Raw genomic sequence first — 23,171 nt, forward strand, 5'->3', positions numbered from 1 at the left:
GGCCCCACACTCGTGACCACCATTGCCAACAGCAGTGAGCCATACACTAACAGTTGTTCCAGGGCTTTCTTCCCTCTCTGTGCTTCACACAAACTTATCCTCAAATCCACATCTCATCTGAACATTCAGAAAGAACAAGTGACTAGAATTTTAAAGGTGTGTAGAGTTCAGTGGACAAGAGATAAAAGAGTACAACCTCCATCCAATGAAGAAAAGAGACTCTAAGCCCCAATTCTTTCCTTTGACTTCTCTCCTCTTTTAAGGATCAGAATTGGGTTTTAGTGGATCCTTTAGAAGTTATTCATAATAAAAACTGAAATATAATAAAATGATACTTATATTATAACTATATTTGTTATAAAATAAATATAACATATTATGAAGATATTAAGAAAAGAGTAAAAACTTGACTGGCGCTGTGTACATTAGATAAGCCATTTCAGAGCCAAAAGCCCAGCGTGGTGCGGGTAGACAGGAGGTACTAAATTTTTGAAATAACACTTTGAAAACCTGCTTTCTGTGCTCGTGAATTTTTAAGTAAAGACCTTCTTTGTGTCTTTTCCTTTCTGAACTATAACTCAGGGACCAGGAATGTGATGTTTAGCCCTCAGTAGGACCCCTTACACAAACAGCTCCTTGAAATTTGGCATGTAGCCGGATCATAAATTTTATGATGTGTGAAGTGCATGTTTGAGGAAGTATTCATTAGGAAGGCCATAAGTTAAATGAGGAGGGGTGGCCATACCTTACACATGCCATCATTTCTCATCTCTTTATATATCCAGACCCAAGTGTGAAGCTTAAATTTGTTCTTAATATATTCTCCTGACAAATGTTTTACTCTACTCAAAAGTATTTTCTTTTGCATCCCCTGAGAGTTCTCTTTTGCAGTTGGAGGAAAATGGGAACATGTTTTGAAACCACTCTCTGTATGTTGATGTTTAGTATTGTATGTGGACATCATAGAACGCTTTGTAAGACAGGTTTAGTGAAACACAGTATTAATTTTCAGTGATGATTAGAATAACTTATATTTAAGATCGTACATTGGATTTGGCAACCAGCTATTCACAGTACCATCTATGCAAGTCATGTTTTAAGTAGTGACGTGTGATAGTCTGTTACCCAATCTGAGATGGCCTTTGGCCTTTGGTCTCTGGTTTCAAGAAGGCATTGTAGGTACTCCTACAATGAAAATATGGTTTAAGATTTTTAATTTTGAGGCCGAGCGGTGGTGGCGCACGCCTTTAATCCCAGCACTCGGGAGGCAGAGGCAGGCGGATCTCTGTGAGTTCGAGGCCAGCCTGGTCTACAAAGGGAGTTCCAGGACAGGCTCCAAAGCTACAGAGAAACCCTGTCTCGATAAACCAAAAAAAAAAAAAAAAAAAAGGATTTTTAATTCTGTAGAACTTAAAAGATAGATGGAGCATTTGCCTATCCTGCCAGAGCTCTGGGCTCAATCTCAGCCCCACAGAAAATGAAGAAAAATAATCATTGCACTATGATAATCAAGACTTTAAATTAAAAATTGTTTGTAGCTTGGACTGTGCTAGGTGTTGGGTTGCCAATGGGTTTTACTAACGCCTCTATGTAAATACAGTTAATGTTACACACATTGAGAATAACACAAGAATCTACAGCTTTCTATACTGTTAAACAAGAAAGTATACATATTTATAATGGGATAATGACCCATATAAAAAATTTTCATTAAAACATCCTTTAAATATCTATAGCATGTGTCCTAAATAAATCCTTCTTGGGTGTAATTTATATCTTTGAAATTTCCTTTTTTTATTTATGTATGGAGATTATAATATAATTATATCATTTCTCCTTTTCCTTCCCTCTCTCCAAACTCTACTACATACACTTCCTGGCTCTCTTTCAAGTTCATAACCTTTTATATTAGTTGTTGTTATGGACATATATGTATGTTCATATATATTCCTAAAAGTAACCTGTTCTGTCTGTATAATGCTACTTGTATGTATGTTTTCAGGGCCAACCACTTGGTATTAGATAATAAATTGATGTGCGTTTCCCAGGGAAAATTTTTCCTTTTGCTTGCAACATCCCTTAGTTGTCTAAAATTCTGAAGCCCCATGGTCTTTCTCCCATTCTACTTTGGCATGTCTATTGTTACTGTCCTTGTTTGGTTCTTATTGGTGAGATGTTATATAGCTTTTGACATTACTAGGAGACACAATCTTAGAACAAGCTCTGTTATTCTCTGGTTCTGACTGTCTTTCCACTCCCTGATCTGCACTGAGCTCTGAGCCTTAGGTGTGGGAGATGATTTGTAGAAGAGCTTCAACAACCACCAACATAACACAATAGCCCTAAGAGTGCAGTAGTGCCATGCACACCGTGGCAATAACCTACAGCTCTCTAACTGGATTTAAGACATACTCAACAAGAAGAAAAGCATGCTTGGCACCGAAACCTAGCTGAGTCACTGGGGCTAGTGAAGTCCTGGATAATGGCAGAGAATCTGCAACTGCTACTCTACTCTACCACACTAGCATAATCCCTAAGTACAATGTAAATATTTATTCTTATACCCACGAATAAGTATCAACCTCATCACTCTCCTCAAAGAAACTTCTACTTAGACTATTATAGAAAACAACTAATTAAAATTCTGTTGTGAAAATAATTTTAATTTCAGCTTTATTTTTTCCCATAATAACTGAATTTTTAGCATGATATTAACCTTTACTAAAGTAAAAAAAGGGGGGTTGAATACACTGGCAGGAGTTACAGAAGAGAAACTTCTTTTAAATATGAAAAAAACATGTTGATTTCATCCAAAGAGAAAAGTGATATTGTATATTGTGCAGCTGAGTCCTTTTCCTAATGTTTTCTCTGCATTTAAAAGTCCAACTAGTTGCAAAGTTTATCTTTAAACACCCATGCCTAAACAACTTCAAACAAAGTTATTCCCCAGAATAATTTACCCTGCTTTCCTTGTTACCTATTACATTTCTTTTGTAAGGAACAGGATAAATCTATGGACATTCCAATAGACAATATAAAAGAAATGTTCATGAGGTCTCAACCTTACACAAAGAACTATAGGCAACTGAAGAGCTGGGAGTGAGAGAGGCGTTCTTCCCCAATAAAAAGTATACCAATTAGTTGTCTAGAGCCAAATATCAGTACTAAAAACATACATTCAAGTAACATTATATGGAATAAACGAGTGGTACTTAAGAATATATGAATACATATACATGCATTAATGCAATAAAAATTTTTGAAAAAAAAATAGGCTGGTCATTAATTTAAGGAGAATAGTTAGGGGTTAACAGGAAGGTTTGGAGGGAGGAAAAAAGAAGTGAGAAATGTAACCACAACCTCAAAAAATGTTCATGACGATAGTGTTTCAAGCCATCAAGTTCTATGCTAGACATTGGGAATCAGTCACCTGGATTTTCTACCTAGAACTGAAAACTGCTATCTATACACCTTGTGCTACTTTTGTCCTTCTCCAGAATTCATTAGTACTAATCATCTACCCCACATATTTGTTATGGTGATTAAAAAAATAAATTTTTAAAGCATCAAGCCCTTTGCATAACTCCCAGAAATTGTTAGCAAACAGTTGCTGCACTATCATTATAAATTACTTTGTGCCATGTGTCATAACAGAGTCTCTGTGTAGTCTCATGACAGATCTATAAATGTCCTGCAGAGAAGCTGTAATAGTCCTTGTTTAACAAATGAAGCTAAAACTCAGACTCCTAGGAACAAGCTGATAAAAGGCAGAACAATGATTCAAAGGTAGACAATTCTACCTCAATTTCCTACCCATCATACCCTGTCTAATACAATACAAGTTTCATTCCAGGGTTCAAATTTTAGCTAAAAGTTAAAAGCAAATAAATGAAAAACAATTCCCCATTCCATCACCCATATATCAAGGGTCAATTCATTAGTAGTGGCTCTGGTACTAGAGCACACAGATACTTCCATCACTTCAGAGCATTCTACTGAACGTTATCATGCTACAGCACCTGCCTATGCGGCTTCAGTTACAACACAAAACATTTTTCTAAACATTGAAGCAAATATTCATATAGAAATTACTTAACTTCTGTGGGGCTATCCACAGAGCTGGAATCATTCCTTGTAGTTAAGGCAATAATAGGAATAGTTGAGGGAGAATAGGAATACCAAAGCCAATATGAAAATATCCAATAATTCTGGCTCAATATGTAAGCTGTTATGTGTAATAATCCAGAAATGTGGGCACTATATGCATTAGCAGCATGATTAGGTCTTCCTAAATAAACGCATGACTCATTCCTGCAGATACTCTTCTGTAACTGCCGGAGGAGCAGCAAGTGGTTGTGCATCCGTATATATCTTCCCACAGCTAGAGCTCCTATCTTCTAAAAGTTTTCTATTAGAACAGAAGTCTCTGTGTGGACCTCAAAAAGAAAATGAAGGCCAAGTCAGAACTACTGGAAGAAACAATCATTGATCCATTCTCCATTTTTAAACTAGAGGCATCGGATATGTCTTCCGTATATAACACGTTCCCTAGTTAGAGAAACAGCATCGCTCATGATAATGAGACTCTGAGTCCTCATCTTTTTATGTGTTTAAAAGGATTGCTGTGCTGAGGCTGTTTACTTCCCAGTAAAGAAAGAGCGTGAATGGACCAGCAAACATTCCCTCTGCGTTCTACTTCTTTTAGGGAATTAAGGTTTTCAAGCCCATAATTTGTTTTCCTTTCTATTTTCTGAAGCAAGCATATTTATGAGCATTTCATCATCATGAATGAGAGAACAAAGAAAGAGAAATCTGACCTTCTCTTGTTTGGCACTGCCACCCAATGCATTCCAGGAACACATTTCCATCGCGTTGACCTCAAACAACAGCTTGATCACAAGACAACATCCAAGCAGAAGAAATAAGAGGAAGAAGAATCTGTCCCTACCCTCCTGCCAGAACAGTCATAATGTCGTTCTAGGGCAGAAACCTAATTTTATCACTATTTGGAATCAGACAATGTAACCTGCCTGTTGTATCTCACTATGGTTTCCTGGGTTAAGAAGTCTTAAGGATACAGATATGAAAGGCCATTTTGTCATCATCTAATGAACATATCTTTGAATAGATTGGACTTATTGAATACCTGTTGTACGCCAGACATATTATAAGTAAGAAGAATTTAATAGGCACAGCCCCAAAGAAAAAAGACCCAGTGACCAGAATTTCTGATATGACCAACACATGATAAATCAAAGATTAACTCCAATGACTGTGTTTTCTTTTTAGGTTAGTGTCTTATCTAGAAACAAGATAATCAAGTTTTCTTAATTTTCTTAATTCACAGAATGCCAATACTGGGGCTCAGAGCTTCAGCTGCCTACTCTGAATTTTGGAGATGTTTTAAAAGATGATGAGCATGCATACAAATGGCTCTCTAGCCTCAAGAGAGTAGGCATTGTGAGACTCACTGGAGCAGCTGACAAATGTGGAGAGATCACAAAACTTGGGAAAAGGATTGGCTTTTTGTACCTCACATTCTATGGGTGAGTCTTCAAATGGTTTGGGTTCTGCCATCACAAATACAGTTGGGTCTATCCGCAAGAGCGGGTAGGCTTTGATTATAAGATAACTGCAATTACTCTTGTGCTTATATTGTAGAAAATATTAGCAGTGAAAGAGACCTTCACAAGCCAAAGTTTACACACTAGAGGACACAGTCTTACTCAGATGTGTTTGGTTTGGCCCATAAGCTGTTGAAGGAAAATGGAATTAGTTATTAATACTCGAAAACTAGGAGACTTGAAATTTATGTAGACTTATCTTTTCTTGAAAAACCAGATCTAGAAACACACAGCCTAAGCCTCTCATGCCAGCAATCTACTGATTAAAAACAGGCTGTACTTTGCGTCATTAGCTGAAGTCTTCTCCCTCTTCAGACATGCAAGGCTGTGATATCATAGGGTTATGTTATCCCTAGTGGAGAGGAAAATGCACAGATGATTAGTAGCATTCAATCATGTACCCTCAGTCACTTTAGTGAGTTTATCATAGCAAAAGACTATGTCATGGTTAGACATAGACAACCTACCCCCGACCCTTAGTATATGGATTTACTTATACTATTAGTAGATTTGCTTTATTAGAAATGCATATAGGTTTTTTTCAGTTACAAGAACTTATGCTGTTGTAGATATTTCAATAATCATAGACCAATGAATGGGAAGAAATATTTGAAATTATTAATATTTTTTTAATTCCTTTAAAGTTTCTGAAATAAAGACTATCCTTCAGTTTGTGAGTAGGAAATATGAAACTGAAAGGATTAACTGGTAATCCAAATGTATATGAGGAATAATAAATGAGGCAAAGCATAAATACAGGATTGCCCCACTTCAGTGCTAATAACACGAAGAAAATACATGATAAGTTGTTGAGTTGAACTAAACGGAATACCTCTAAATAAATCTTCTTCAAGTTATTTTGCTTAGTTTTCACTTATGAACAACAAGCATTTGACTCTATTCCAATGTACTTCACAATTTCATAACAGTGACCAGTTTGGGTACTCTTTAAGAAGTTCTTAGCTCAACCCAAATCAATCACCCATCTAACTGGGGGTCAGAATCTTAATCATGATTTATGGTTTGACATTTGTTTTGTTTTGTTTCTACAGGTCCTATAAAGGGACTTAATAACTTGGCCACTGATCTAATATTGTGAAATATTTTGGAATAAATAGTAATGATCCACTGTCAAAACAAATCAGACCTACTAGACCTCTTGATTCTATTTTTCCAAGACCTTCCTACTTAGCTGGGGTGGTTTATCCTATCCCACTGCACCTTTCCTGGATGATCCAATCTTCCCAAGCTCTCTCACTCTGCACCTGCACCTGTGTCAAGATTTCCCTTTCTTGCTACCTCACAACTGTACCCACAGATTTTCCTCCATATTTTCTGCAATCTTTAATTCTCTAAACTCAATAACTAGCACAGGGTTTTGTTGTCATGCTGATTTTGTTTTGCTTGCCTACTTCAGACTTGATTATCACTGTTGGTGTCAAGAGAATGGGATAAATTCAGTATTTTCTTTGAAGTTATCCTTCTATTCTGCTCCCTTTCTCAGTGGTATAAGAAAGAGATATTCAAGTTTGGGTAACATGAGATTTGAAAAAAATATTCAGAGACTTTCATTAGCATTCTAAAGGGCACCTAAAATACTGTGTCTCGGCCTGGGCAACATGTTGGAGTAGGTCATTTTAAAACTACAGATATCTGGGTCCTATCTTCAGAACTTTCCTTTAACATGAGCAATATTTGACCACTGCCTTGGGACTTTAAGAACTCAGCAGATGATTTTCATGTGTAATTGAGAACTTCTAGTGGAGAAGAAGGGACCCTTCTAGACATAGACAGTAGAACTTCGGGTGCTGTACAACCTCTGAACTCTCACAGTTTTATGTCACAAAAGGCCCTTAATATATTGTTGAAAAATAAGTATCCTTTTCATTTAAGTAGTTACTAGCTTAAATGTTTAAGGAACAATTAGAATAGCTATTTTAGAGAACATTGAGAACAGTTAGTTTTAGTTCTTGGCTATCATCTCAATGGTTACTTGATTTGCAAAATAAAAAACAATAGATTAAAAAAACAATAGATTACAGCTTTTCATGCATTCTTTGTATATAGTAGGTGCAGATAAATGCTTACTGCCAAAATGCATTTATAGATGTTTTTAATGGGCTACCAAATAGCAGATAAATATAGTAGTCATTGTAGCATTTCATAATTACAAACTTACATTCAACTAAATCAAAATGACAACCAATTTGTGGCCAAAGTACATGTCAGTTTCTACCTGTGAAGTTTCAGCACTAATGCCCGATGATGAAAACTTTCCTGGAATAAAGAATAAGATGTGGTAAACAAACTCACACTTTCAGTTTTGTCAATTACATACGGATGTGAAGAGAAGAATGTAAAAAACAATAGTAATCTTTTCAAGATTTAAGTCTTGATTTAGAGAGGTGTATTTTATACAGAGTAGAGACTGAGAAGTGAGAACTCCTCCCACACCAACAAAAATAAATTATTGAACTTACAAAAGCCCTTTGGGGAATCTATGAAGAAATTATTATTTAAGAAATTATTTTAACTTCATGACATAATGTAAATCAGTAATCCTAAATTACATTTTTCCTGAATAGTGCCATCTTCCATGATTACAAATTAGAATGTGGAGAATGTATCCTACAGTGTAAATCCTAAAGAAAGAATTGCTGTCAATGAAATAGAATGTCTTTCTTGAAGATCGGTGTATGTAAGAAACTATACTAGGCACTTTTTTCTAAACTAGGCTTGAGTTTTTATGTTATAGAAAATTGATGTTTATTTGTTACTATATATGGATGAATATGAATACTTCAGTTAGCTTTCTCTAAATAATCTAAACAAATAAAATTCCACTAAAACCAAAGACCAAACTTCAAAGAAGCCAGAGACATTTGACATTGCAAATGAAGTAATATTTCAATTGATGCATGCCAATAGAAGATCCAAGGGGATGAATGCCCTCTCAACACAGCTCAAAGCAGTGCAAATAGAATGAAAATGGAGTAGCATCTAGCTAACAAGATGTCCTTTAAAGAAACTATGTTTGGGGCATGGTAATATTGCTGATTAGTTACTCTTCTTGAACAGGACCAGAATTTGGTTTCCAGCACCTATGTTGTTGGGCAGCTTACTACTATGTAAGTCCAGCTCCAGGAGATCCAACAGTCACTTCTGGTCTCCTTGAGTACCTGGATTCATGTGCACAAACCCACACATAAACACACAACTCATAATTTAATTTATTCATGCTACCATTTATAAGTATTGTGACATTCATAACACCTATTTAACTGACCACTCGATTTTTGTGTCATCTCCTCTTCACCCCCATGCTATTCCAGCTCAGACACATAGCATTCCTCCTCAAGCCTGCCAAAAACTAAGCTAAGACATTGTTATCTCGTTGCCTCCTGACCACTGAAAATGGTGGGCAATCAAAGTTCAGTGCCAGCTCAGTGTCTATGCTTTAGAGATCCTGTGAGAAGTGACTGTCACCATAGTCCCTTCCTCAGTTGTTTACTCAGAATTGCTTCCATCCCTCTTTCTAAACCTTTCTCACATGATTTTCCCATCCCCTATCTTTTATTCTCTTGACAGACACCTTGGGCTAAGCGTGTTTAGGGCTGGTTTTGTTTTATGTTATGTTATGGTTTGTTTGTTGTAGTGGGGCTATTTGTTTTTGCTTTGTTGGTCTTTCTAACTTAGTCAAGGAAGCTTTTTCATCGTCCCTTTCAACAACTATCCCTGGTGCATCCTCCTTGATCTGGAAGCCTCTTGAGCTGCAAGGAAAGTATCTCCAGCCAAACGCTGTTCTGTGAAACTATTCCAACACTTTCTTCTGAAATCCGGGCATTATGATAGAAAACAGCATCTATTTACTTTTCACCCAAATGAACAAATTATGGATTCTCAGTGGCCAATGAGGAAGGACAAAATGTGAATTCTCTCCTTCACTAATTTATAACATAAAATAATGTTTTCCTTTTTTGTTGAATAGTCTGATTTTAATTATAACAAGTTCAGTATGATCAGTATAAAAGAAAATGAAAGCAGTTGTAAACTATCCCTATTGATTATTTGCTGGTTTGTGCAGTGCTTAAAACTATAATTTTATTAAGGCCATACTGAGAAATACAAATTATCTCATATAGGAAAAACAATCAAACCTTCAAAATTCTTTTTCTCATGAATTGTATGATTACATAAACTGACTGGCTATTTATCACTATTTATATAAATGCATTTGTGTGTCTCAAAGCAAGAAAGGAGAAGAATTGAGAGAAAAGTGGTCCAATTTGAGCAGTTAGCCTGCCGTGACTGTACTAGTCAGGGTCACCTCTACAATAAAGATGTAGCTACCATTGCTCTGCTCACATTGAGCACCTTTCCAGTCAAAATGTGGCCCGCTCAGGATCATATCATCAGTAACAATTCGATGCCTGACACACTAGTTACTGCTAAAGGAGGTTTTGAGCCTAAAGACTTTCATCAAGTTGAGACTTTAAGGTTTCTTTCTTAGCATTATTGACAACTGTCTATCTTTGTCTCGGAAGTTAACCTTATGAGAAACTCACAGTAACTCTTCATCAGAAAGTCAGGTATAAGAAGCAAAGGCTTGCAACCACAGCGAACTAAACTACTTTCCAGAGTGAGGCCAGAACTGCAGATTTATAGTCTTGGGGGTTTGTTTTTCTAAAAATATTTTATTTGCTCGGGTGAGCATATAGCTCACATAGCAAGGACTAGAATGCATGGACGATGAACTGAAAATGAAAACAATATGAAGTTAACTTCAGGAATAAGATTAAGATGATGAGGCATGGAAAGAAAAGTGGTAAAATAAACAGGATCTTGATGTTTGTCAAATGTTATCCTATTGCCAAATAACACTTACAAGGACCTGTCAGAGCCAAAAATTATAAATAAATACTTTGCAATACTTTCTTCAAAGACTTTAGAAACAAACTAAGGCCTGAAGACTCTAGGGACCCAGATTAAATTAGTTTCCAAAAAGCTATCCCCAGAACAGAGAATTCAATCACAAATATGCTCTTGCTACTTGCAAGTGAGAAGCCCAACTAAGCCTGTCGTATAATTTCTGATATCTCCGCTTCTCTTCTGCTGAGGGTTTTAATCCCCACCATGACTTCTGAGATCCTAGGATGAAAGTTTGCTGGAGAGAGAATAAAACACTGCTAGTGATGCCCAGTCTCACATCTGCATGAGCACCTTGGTGCAGACCTCATCAGATGAACAGAATCAAACAAAAAATAAATGTTCCTAGTGGGATATCTGTCAAGTACACCAGCCAGAGCAGCTAAGAACAAGAAGATTGAAATGGCATCTGGGGATTCCAACTGACGAGCCTTCCCAGCATCCACTGGACTTGTGCTGGTGTTTCGGAAGACATCTGAAAATGAGCCCAGCAACGTTTCATGCATTTGGATTGTGTTCGAGATTGGGGATGTATGAGTGGAATAGTCACAGTCCCTGGCATCCGTTCCTTTCTAAGTCATCCTCACCATTATCACTCCCTCCAAAATCCGACTTTGAAGCAGCTACTTGTTTGACACGCATGTTACCAGAAAATATTTCTGAAGTGTGGGGATGAACTGGCGAAAGAAGAAACAAGCTAGCCCATTTCAGTGAAATGTCTCGCCAAGAAACAACTTGAACGGGGGCGGGGAGTTACATAACCTGTCTTGAATAAAAATGGTTTGTAGGGCATGGAAACCAACCTAGAAGTGATTCGAACTTTAGATGAAAACAAAGAAAACTCGTCCAAGCTCTGAATTTAATCGTAATCCTCTTCTCCTTTGAAAAAAACTGAGCCACTAGAACTTCATAATGAGTTGTTTTAAATGCAGCACTGACTACAGCGTTGGAGAGGGAGGAAAACCAGTGTTCTAGTGAGCAGTAGGATTTCTTACAGGATGACATTGGGTTCTGTTCCTACAGTCATTGTGACCCCCAGTTCATGTTGTTTGCCAAGAACCAGTCCCTGGGGTTCCCTTGGGGGTATTAAGTTTCACAGTAATTTATGCTGCTGCCAGCAAAACCACTTGACGATGAGATCATCTCATGAATGGAAGGAAAAGTAATTTCTGTGCCTCATGGGCCTTAGAAATCATTTGAGGAAATGTGTGAGATCGTCTATTCAGGCAGTCGCTTCTCCACGAGTCCTCTGGTGCCCAGGGCCTCCTCAGTTACTTTCTACGCAGCCAGGACAAGCTGCTGTCACTGATGCAAGATAAATGATCATTTTAAGCATTTTTTATCATTTAAGTATTAAACGCAGTTCCCTGCGGTCAGTATTTTGAGTCCTCACAATATAATGATAATTGTTATTCCTATTTTACAGGTAAGAATCGGAAGCAAACAAATTGCGTTACTTGCCTCAGCAGCCCACCCTTTTTCTTTTGCAGCATTCCAGCATGGCAGTTCGGTTTCCTTTATGGTTGGCACTGCTGAAATTTTTAGCTCTCAAATCTGGTTTCTGGGGCTGGGGAGATGGTAAAGTTGCTCATGAGGACCTGAGTTCAGATCCCACATAAAAAAAATAAAAAACCCAAGTATTAAAACGCACACCTGTAATGTTAGGATTGGGAAGTCAGGGACACAAAGATGCCCTGAGGCTTACTTGCTAGTCAGTCCAGCTGAAACTTTGAGCTCAAGGTTTAATGGAAGACCCTGTCTCAGCAAAACACATGGTCTGGCCTCCACACTTACCTGTACACACACTCACACAGACACACACACTTTCTCACACATACACTCACACACATATAGACACACACTCTCACATACTCTCACACACATACACACACATACACTCACATAATTTACACACACTCACACATACACATACTCTCACACATACTCATACTTTTTTACACACACATATACACTCACACACACGCACTCACACATACCACATTTGCAGTGGACTTATTGCAAGTTACTCCGTTTGGAGTTACACCAAATTCTTAGTCTTTGAAAAAGACTCCTTTGAGAATTCCTTTGGAATACATTTTTGCAGTTCTTTTTTTTCAGAATTACAAAAACTTGCAGGTGGTAAGACACTTTCTATTCCTGCCTATCTTCATTAAACAATTTTTTAAAAAACTCTTCTGCCAGGCAATGGTGGCACATGCCTTTAATCCCACACTTAGAAAGCAGAAGCAAACTGATTTCTGTGAGTTCAAGGCCAGGCTGACTACAAAGCGGGTTTCAGAAAAGCAAAGACTACACGGAGAAACCCTGTCTCAAAATAAACAAACAAAAGAAAAATCTATGAAATTTTATTTTTCCAACTTTATTGTAGTATAATTTTTAAATTGCACAAATTTAGCATATGCAATGCTATGTTAAATGTATAAAATATAAAATGATTAATGCAAGAAACTACCTTGCATATTCACCACCTTATAGATAGTGGGAGGTATATGTCTGTACATGCAAACTGGATATACTTGATAATCTATGCCTCAGCAAGCTGCATATACACAATACATAAACCATATGCATGCCTAGAAGGGAGCAGAGGACATCAGATCCCCTAGAAGTGTAGTTACAGTTATTAGACACCATGTGGGAACTAGAAACCAAACCTGGGTCCTCTGCAAGAGCAGTCATTGCTCCTAACTGCTGGGTCATCTCTCATCCGTTTTGTGCTTTTAACTAATGTCTCCCCCTTCCTTCCATCTCAGTTCATAATAACTATCATCTATTCCCCATTACTGAGTTGGTATAACAGAGCCATAGAAAAGTCACAAAATATAAATACACAGATAAATGAATTATTATCATACAAATGTTCTTAAACACAATCCAAGTGAAAAACTAGAACACTGTAGTAACCTCAAACTTCAACCAAACTTCCGGGACCACAGTGTTTGCTTCCCTGATGACCTGGTTTAGGGTTGTCAGCCCGTGTGTGCATTCCTTGGCACTGCTGGCCACATTCTCAATTTCCTGAGTTTGTTTGTTTGCTTTTACCCTTTTTATCTGACGTCATTAGTTTGAGTGAACATAAATTTGCTGCTTAGTACAATTCCTGTGTCATCGGACCTGTTTTTATTTTTGCTTGTCTGAACCCCAGCCTCTTGTAAATTTCTCCGGAAAGACACAAGGGAACAATATTCTCTGGATTCTTGAATGCTGACAGCAGCTTAAGGCTTTTCCTTTTACTTGAAAATTGGCCTGGCTAAATGAAGAATTCTTGGTTCACTTATGTTTAACGAATCGGGAGGGTTTTACTGGTAATCAGATTTTGTTTCCTTGTGAGTAATGTAATATCTCTACCTGGATGTGGGAGGTTTTTTGTTGTTGTTTTGTTTTTTGAAGTCTGCTCATGTCACATGCTGAATTTTGCTGTGGGTTGTTCTGGGGTCAGTTCTTCAGTAAGCAGTTACAAGTTTTCCTTTTAAAATCTCGAGGTTCTTTTTTTTTTCCTTGAAGTTTTTCTATTTGTTCTGTTCCTTTGTCTTACGTATTCCTTATGGGACTCCCATCGTACATGCATTCAGACCTCCTTGTGTTTGAATTTCTATTTCTGATGGAAGCTGTTCTTCACGTATTGAACCATTTCATTAAAGACAACTGGGTTCATTAGAAGTGGCTGTAAGTAGGGAGAATGCAAAATAGAGAAACATGGGTCTGGAGAGCAGTGGTTAAGATTAAGAGCTCCTACTCCTCTTACATAGGACCCAATGTTCAGTTGCCAGCACCTACTTCACATGGAACTCGAGTTCATGTAACTCCAGCTCCAGAGGATCTGACGTCCTCTTCTGACCTGTACAGGCCCCTGCATACACATACACCCACATACACATGCAGAGAGATGAGAAAAATAAATCATTTTTATTTTTCAAAAATGATCTCCCTATGTAGACCAAGTTGGTCTTGAACTCAGAGATTCTGGTTTTAAAGTCCAGTGATTAAAGATGTGTGTCACCATGCCTGGCTAAAATAAAGCTCTTTTTTAAGTGGGAAAATATGCTAATTTCCACCTTTGCAAGGCCATATCCACATGTCTGGGATTGTCAAGTACTCTGTCCAGTACCTTACTGCTGGTGCTGTTTTCTTCCTTAAAAATCTCAGAATGTTCTGGTGCTAGTTTCGTATGTAATTAAACATATTTTTAAAAGAGAAGATCAGATGCTCTAGAAACCTGAACATGTAGTTTTAAAGCTCAATTTCAACACTATAACTCAATGCTTTCTAAAGTCACCTGTTCTTCTGAAATATTACCTGCACAACTGTCTTCACATTGTTGTTGTGGGTGATGCATTGCTCGGTGTGGATACTGATGTTCAGAAACAAGCTATGTCATGAAATGGATACTTGTTAAGTTAATGTCTAAAATTCACAATTATTTGATCCCACACAATACTGCAGATCTCTTAAACTCAAGTATTATGGAATGAAGAACTCCCATTTCACTGGCATCCCCCCACTGACTTACTGTGCTAACAGTGAATATCTGTCATTAATCTATGAAGACAAGACTGTACCCTAAAAGAAAGCCAGATACTATGTTTCTTGCCATATATTTCTTGGGTCAGCCTATGCTTTTGTCTTAAATCCCAAGCCTCTACCTTCAGTCACTAATTTTCTAGTGGTACAGAACACAGGGGAATGTATTGAGTGGCAACATGAATTCACCTCAAGTATGCAGCTAAAGTCCAAACTGGGATGCGCTATAAGGCAAAATCACATGGTTCTTCTAACACTAAATTGAGAGAACAGTTTGAAGAAAAAAACCTGCAGCTCAAGAGACTTTAAAGAGGGGCAAGGCTGATGATTCAGTAGCTAAAGCACTTGCTGTGTCAACATAAAAACCAGAGCTCAAATGCCAACATCTACATGAATGTTGGATGGACATAGTGGCTTGTCAGAAATTCTAGTACTCAGAACATGGGGACAGGAGCAAGATGGCAACCAGATGTGACAAACGTATGGGTTCAGCTAAGATACCCTTCCACAGTGAATAAGGAAGAAAGAGATTGAGGAAAATTCCTGGTGTCAACCTTTTGCTTCTACAAATATGTACATGCACTTGTACAGTATGTGTACCCACATACATTTGAACATGTATACACAAATGACACATGTGCAGAAATGAAAGATCTTAAAAGATATAATAATTATAGTAAGTATTTTCCTAAGCAAGGTTAAGCACAGTGTTGAAGGGTGTATTTTTGGATTATAAAACTATAATGAAATGCAAAAAGTGGTAACTATTGAAGTTATGGTTATAGTTATTCTGGAAAAAATAAAAATGATTATGTCTGGGACAGGCTATTTGCAAGAGTTTCAATTTTTATTTCATCACTTAAGTAATAATTCCAATAGTGTAATAAAAGTTGATCACTTTCTATTTGGAAAAATAATAAATCGAGGAAGCTAGCTCTTGCTACCACTATTAAATATAGTTCTGGTAGTTCCAGATAAATAAGATATTGATTAATACAGATAGATAATTCATACATATACATACATACATAGTAATAAATAGATGATAGAAGATAGGTAAGTAGATTATAAATAAATAGATAAATCAACGATAGATGGTGATAGGTAGAAGACAGAGAGATAGTGATAAGTAGATTGTTAGAAAGAGAGAGAGAGAGAACAAAATTTACAAAAACTGCTACTACAACTAACAATTCAAAGAAGCAAAATTGCAGAGTACAAGATGAACAAGTAACTACATTAAGACTATTGAAACTTAGGATAGAATTCATATAAATAAAATATCAAATAATAAATGCAACCAAGGGGTAAAAAACTCATACAATTAAAATATAAAGCACCCTTGAAATAAATTGTTTTAAATAAATAAAAGAGCAGCTTGTGTTCTTATAGAAAAAGCAATATCATTAAGATGTTAATTCTACCCAAACCAGTCTACAAAGTCAATAAAATCTCCACCAATATTACATTTCTATTTTATAAATTGAAAAACCAGTTCACATAAATTTCAAAGGGCTACAAGTAGACTAAACTTATTTGTGTTAGTCACTATGGATGGGGTACTACTGGCATAAGGGTAGACAAATACAGCAGATGAGTTATTGAATTCAAAAATAAGCCTATTCCTTATGGCCAACTGACTCTCAACAGAGATATCAAGAACATTCAGTATAGAAAATAAATGTGTCTTCAGTAAATTGTGCTTAGACAACTGATATCTACTGGCAAGGAAATTAAATTCCATCCTCTACCTCAGACCCTGTTAAAAAAAAATGGCTGAGATGAATCAATGAGCTAACAAAATAAGCTTTAAATCAATAAAATTCTTAGAAGAACAATCAGATAAATTTTAATAATTGTGGCTTGAATAATGGGTTTGTAGCTACTATACCAAAAGCATGCTGCACAACACAGAAAAGATGGATAAATTGGATTTCACAAAAATTAAAAACCTATGAGCATCAAAAGACAGTCATTCACATGGAACTGGAGAGACAGCACAGTAGTTAAGTATACTGGAAGCTCTTGCCAAGGAGCCCGACTCAGTTCCCAGAACTCGCATCAAGAGGTTCTCAACTACCTGTAACTCAAGTTCCAGGGGACCTGATGTCCACTTCTAACCCTGAAGGCACAACATGCATAGGGTGCTCATACTCAGGAATTCATATATTTACATAATATAAATAAACCTTCTTAAAAGAAAGTTAAAAGAAAATGGGAAAAACATAGAATACATGAACATTTTCACAAAGCAGATTCACGACAATAGTCTGGTATCCTAGTTATATAATAAACTAGCATTATTCAACAAAAAATGTAACTCAATCTAAAAATAAGTAATTTGGATATATAATTCTACAAAGACGCATAAATGCCCAGTGAGCACATCCTGAGATACTCAGTATAATTAGTCATTAGGAAGATACAAATCAAAACCATAATAACACAACATTAACTGGATAAACTATGATAACAATGTTTATAAACCCAAGCAGTAGAAAGTCTAAGTGTGGGTGAGAGTGACTTGAAAACCCCAAACCTTGCTAGTCAGTTGTTATAGAAAATAGTTTGGCCATTCCTCAAACAATACAATACAGAACCTTCCATTGTACTCTTAGAGATATATTTTAAGATCTAGAAACAGGTGCTCAAATAAGTACATGTATGCATATGTCCAGACCAGCAATCTTGCAACATCAAAAAGTAAAAGCAGTCCAAATGGACACACCAGGGAAAAACAGATAAGCACATTGTGTTCTCTCCACACCAACAAAAGATGATTCAGCCACCCGCAGAGCACAGTATAATGTTATCAGCTATAAATGGAAGTGACGTGATAAGATGTGCTTTAACACAATGAATGAACATTGATAACGTTCTACAGAGTGAAAAGAGTCGGGCACAGAAGGACAATCACTGTACAATCCCACATGTATTAAATATTCAAAATAGGTCACACATAAAGACAGAGAGAAGATCGGTATTTCTCCAGGATATAGAGGAGAGCAGAATAAGAAGAGACTGTACACTAGATAAGAGCTTTAAACTCTTACTTTCCTACTGCTGTAACAAAACACCACAACCAAAGCAACTCATAGAGAGAGGATTTCTCTGGACTTACAGTTCTGGATGGGTAATAATCCACTGAGGCAGCATTAGCAGGCATGGTGGCAGGAACAGAAAGCTGAGAGTTAAGAGAAAACTGCAAGTATAGAGTGAGGTCTTAAGCTCTCAGAGTCCACCCCAGTAACATAATTCCTTCCGTGAGATCACATCTCATAAACCTCGAAAAGAGCACCACCAACAGGGGACCAGGTGTTCTGATATCTGTGCCTATAGGGGACATTCTCATTCAAACCACTACACGGTCTTAGACTAGCTATGCTCAATAATGTTGCTGCCATTTAAATGTATTAAGTGCCACGAATTTGTTCAGTTTAAAATTGTTCACTTTATATTGTATGAATTTTCTGTAGCAAATCATACAGGGTAAGCGTTTTAAAAATGACGAGTACGTGCATTGTTCTTTTGTGTCTCGGCAGGAGAAATACACAAATGGTGGTTCTGAAAGGGCCACTTAAGAAGGCAGATCTCTGTGAGTTCAAGGCCAGCCTGGTCTACAAAGGGAGTTCCAGGACAGGCTCCAAAGCTACAGAGAAACCCTGTCTCGAAAAACCAAAAAAAAAAAAGAAAAGTTAAACTCCTTTTTCTGGCTCTTGCTCATTATGTTAATTATTTCATAAAATGGAAAGTTTCCATTTCCCCTCACAGAGCAAATGCATTGTAACACATTTCCTCTGGCTTGGTGTCAACCGTTTAAAACACATGTTTCTTGTATTTTGCAGACACACTTGGCAAGTACAGGACAAGATTGATGCCAACAATGTGGCTTATACAACTGGAAAGCTCAGCTTCCACACTGACTACCCAGCCCTCCACCATCCACCTGGGGTAAGGTGAACTTCACCACATTTTCCACTAGCCAGGCCAAGGCAAAAGATACTTCTGCACTGTCGAGATTATGTACCTCACCACTGCATTTGTCTTATGTGCATCACCTTTTCTGAAACCCAGTCTGAACTCACAAACAGATGCCTAAGTCCTGAACAGCCTCACTATGGAAAGGGAAAGAGACATTTTCACTCATCTTCTTTAAAAATCAGTTATTTCTACTTGGAAATAATTATTGGAGCATTTTGCTTTGCCAAGACCGATTTGAAGACAGCAATATATCTCAAGATTTGTCTGTGCATATATCACTCCCATGAGAGTTCAATGAGAAAGAAATGTGGAAACATAGTGTGAAGTCACATGCCTGTCATTTATATCAGCTAATGAATTAAACACTTGCCAACTTAGGGTTTTGTGAGCTGGTTCAATTGATAAAAGTATTTGCTGCACAAACATAAGGATCTGCATTCAGATGCCTGTCACCCAGGTAAAAAGGTGTCATTATGTATACGTGTCTGTAATCCCAGCTTTCAGACATGTTGGACAGATAGTGTAACTGACTGGTGAGCTCCAGATTCTGTGAGAGGCCCTATCCCTAAAATAAGGTGGAGAGTAATTGAGGAAGGTACCAATGTTGACCTTTGTTATAGAGACAGACAGAGAGAAAGAAAGGGAGAGAGACAGAGACAGAGACAGAGAGAGACAGAGACAGAGAGAGACAGAGAGACAGAGAGAGAGACTTTACCCAATTCAACAGCTTAAAAGAACAGCCAATAGAGGAAGACCACTTGGCATCCTGAACACACATGGGCATGTATACACCTTCACACCACAGGCATGCATCATACAAACACAAGGTTGAACTAATGGACAGTACATGTGAAATGAGAAATTTAACAAAACATTACTGGGGGAGGGAGGATGTAGCTCAGCAGTAAATGTGCTGGACCAGCATCCGTGAGGCTCTGTATTCAATCCCTGATAGTAACAAAGAATAATAATGAATGCTTGTTATTATTAAAATAAACAGCTAGATACTAAGCACATGCGTTTTTACTATTTGGGCTGTGTACAGCTAAGAGGTTATTGTTTTCAGTCATCTGGCTCTTGTCAGCTGCTACATTGGCTAGGAACTAGCTCACTTCAGATGATGCTGAGATGGTTTGTCTCTGTTCCCCCTAGTCTAGCATCTTCCAACAGGCTAGCCTAGGCTGTCTCTCATGGCAGCTGGCAACATTTTCCTTGGGGAAGTCAAAAAATGTGTGAGTTCTTGGGACCTTGGCCAGGAATCAGCATAAGGTCTCTTTGGTGATGGTCTGTTGTTCTAAGCAATTAATGAGACTAGCCCAGCCCAAGGGGATAAGAAAATGGGATGCACACATGAAAAGCTGCACAAATGAATTGTAAAGGAATATCGGCATAAGGAGCAGAAGAACTATGCTAGCATTGGAAGGCCTCTCCTATCCCACCCCAAGTTTCCCTGCCAAAGAAGATGCATCGTGCAAAGCAGTTTTCCCGGGAGACTCCTGATTGCACACGTTCTCTCTTTATCTTTACAAACCATCATCTTTCAAACCAAATACATTTTTACAAAAATCATTATTTTCTCAAACCAAAAAGCAGATGGTCGGGAGACTAAAGAGAGTGTTGCACTCAGTTTTTAGCTAAATTGATCTGAACTGAAACAACTGCCTATAAATCTATATCTCCAGAGGTAGATAAGAAGTTGGGCAACTCTCAAGTCAATTAAGATCAAATGGGTAGAAAAAAAAGTCAAAATGAGTTTCTTTTGGTCATCATCTTAACTGAACGTGTTTTCTCTGTGCCCCGCTTCTTACACATTGTTCTTGCCAGAATTAGTTAGCTAAGCTAGTCTCGTACTTGGCTTCATATGTTTTAAATTATTCTATTGATTGTAAAACACCACATGGTTTCTGTGAACCAAATGATGACAGAGAGATGACTCCTCTGATCACCTTTATGGATGGGAGTTGGAGAAGGAGAGAAACAGTGAGGTTTATACTGAACGTGGCCCAGCGACACCAAACCACTCAACACATTCTGCCTGCTAACTATTGCTTGGAGACATCAAATGTAGAACGTCTTAAAAAATGGAGCTGAATAGCTAAAAGTCCTACTTTTTAGAAGTAGGACTTCTAAATTGCTTTTTGCCCTTTCTGAATTTAAGTCTGAATCTAGGTTAAAACTGCAATCTTGAGAAAAATGATTAAATGGCTTCCTAAATATACCTGAAACATAATACAGTATTTTAAGCTTGCTCAGAGCTTCAGTTTCTTTGCATGATCTCTCTTAGAAGTCCTTTAGGGTAGACAAGCTTGCTCAAGCCCTGCGGTATTGGATGAGGATATAAAGCAGAAGGCTTTTCTAGGATGACCACTAATGAATAAGGAACCTGGACTTGAGCATACATCTCTGTCTAGATTTTTTTACACACCAGTATGATGCCAAACTGGAGTTACTGATTTCCATAGGATGTGATGTGATAGGTTATTTATATACACTGTCATATTTTACAAAACTCTGCAAGGACAGTAAATGGACCTTGAACTTCTTTGTATCTCAAAACTTAAAGCAACTTGCGCACAAGTAGAGGCATGAGAAATGTCTAGAGAAGCCACCAAGTGTGGCAGGGCAAAGAAGGTATCCAAAGCCAATGACTTCCCATGGTCTTTAAATAATGAACCCTGACATGTTTTTATTCTAACAGATAAATACACATGGGCTGTCTTATTGTGCAACTTCCACTTTGAATTATGCAGAAATCTTAATAACAAAGTTTGATCTTTTCTTTAACAAATAGAAAAGGTAAATGTCCTTTTCAGTGTATCTTAAATGATCTGGAAAATGAGTTTCCTAGCGAGGGTTCAGCTTGATCAGGCTGAGGAAACATATCTTAAATGATACACAGATGTGGCTGTGCTCACTCTTTTCTCTGTGCCAAAAGTCACATGCTTCCATAAGGAAATATTTAGAAAGGAATTTTTTATTCTGAATGATTTATGTGATATAAAATTGGGTTTTATACATGACAGGAGTATATTTAGTTTTTGGATTAGTGGTTAAAATATTGTCAGGCTTCATAATCTATTTTCTTGTATAAGATTGTATTAAAATATAATACACAAAATGAGATATTATTTGGCCTAGTCATATGTGAAAGATATCAACTGACCTTTTTTAAACTAACATTTGAGTCAGTGGGCTCATTATGGCAAAATTGAAAAAAGTTTAACTGCTGTGATTCTCCTGAGGACAAAGCTGTGTTCTTGTTGTGTCTTTTGGAACTCTGTAGACCTGCAGCTGACATGGTTATTTCTTTTTTATTTCAACGTGTTGCCTGATCTCTCCTTGGCCTTCTTAGATGACCTTTCTAAAATGGTTTGATCAGTTAGGGCACATATTTTTCAAGATTAAAATTTGCCTCTATTTAAAGATTGAGTAGGTGTTAAAATGTTTAAGTCATCTTCCAACATTAGGATTATTGACTTTTTTGCACCTAAGACTGGATTTTTTTATTGATTTTTTGAGACAGGGTTTCTCTGTGTAGTCAGGCTGGCCTCAAACACACAAGATCCTCCTGCCTCTGCCTCCAAGTGCTGGGATTAAAGGCATGTGCCGCCGCCACCCAGCAAGTCTGGATATCTGAGAGCTCTATAAATGGATCCCTGAAAAGAGAGGGAATTTCTGTGTTTTGGATTTGTGGCAAATGGCCAAAATTTGAATACCATCTTTATCACATATTAACTGAATTTTTAATTAAGAAATTTTGACACCTATATTTCAATCACTCCATCTGCAAAATTAAGATAAATTTATAAAATTCTAAGTACTATTATAAAAGTAATTTACATGCCACAATTACCATTTAAAAGCAACTTGTGTGCAAATCATAAAAATTACAAGGACCCCAGTGACTCAGTGGATAAAATGCCTGCCAGGCGTGAGTGAGGACCGGAGTTTAGATCCCCACATTGCAGCCCTCCTGGAATTTCAGCACTTATATAACATACACAAGGGACCCCTGCTCAACTTACTCTGCTAGTTCACCTTATTGGCAAGCCCTTCATTCAACTGAAAAACAATGCCTCAGTGAATAAAGTGGAAGAA

General features: G+C 37.3%; 1 protein-coding gene across 1 annotated transcript in view; it reads left to right on the forward strand.

The window, feature by feature from the left end:
• Bbox1 (gamma-butyrobetaine hydroxylase 1) overlaps window positions 1-23,171 on the forward strand; it is a 47,822-nt gene that overhangs the window by 16,687 nt on the left and 7,964 nt on the right. The window contains exons 4-5 of the mRNA XM_057780195.1: window positions 5,348-5,546; window positions 18,938-19,043. Of these exons, the coding sequence (XP_057636178.1) occupies window positions 5,348-5,546; window positions 18,938-19,043 (305 nt within the window). The remainder of the gene's footprint in view (window positions 1-5,347; window positions 5,547-18,937; window positions 19,044-23,171) is intronic.

Source organism: Chionomys nivalis, chromosome 9 (genome assembly GCF_950005125.1).
Source record: "Chionomys nivalis chromosome 9, mChiNiv1.1, whole genome shotgun sequence".
NCBI classification, from domain to species: Eukaryota; Metazoa; Chordata; class Mammalia; order Rodentia; family Cricetidae; genus Chionomys; species Chionomys nivalis.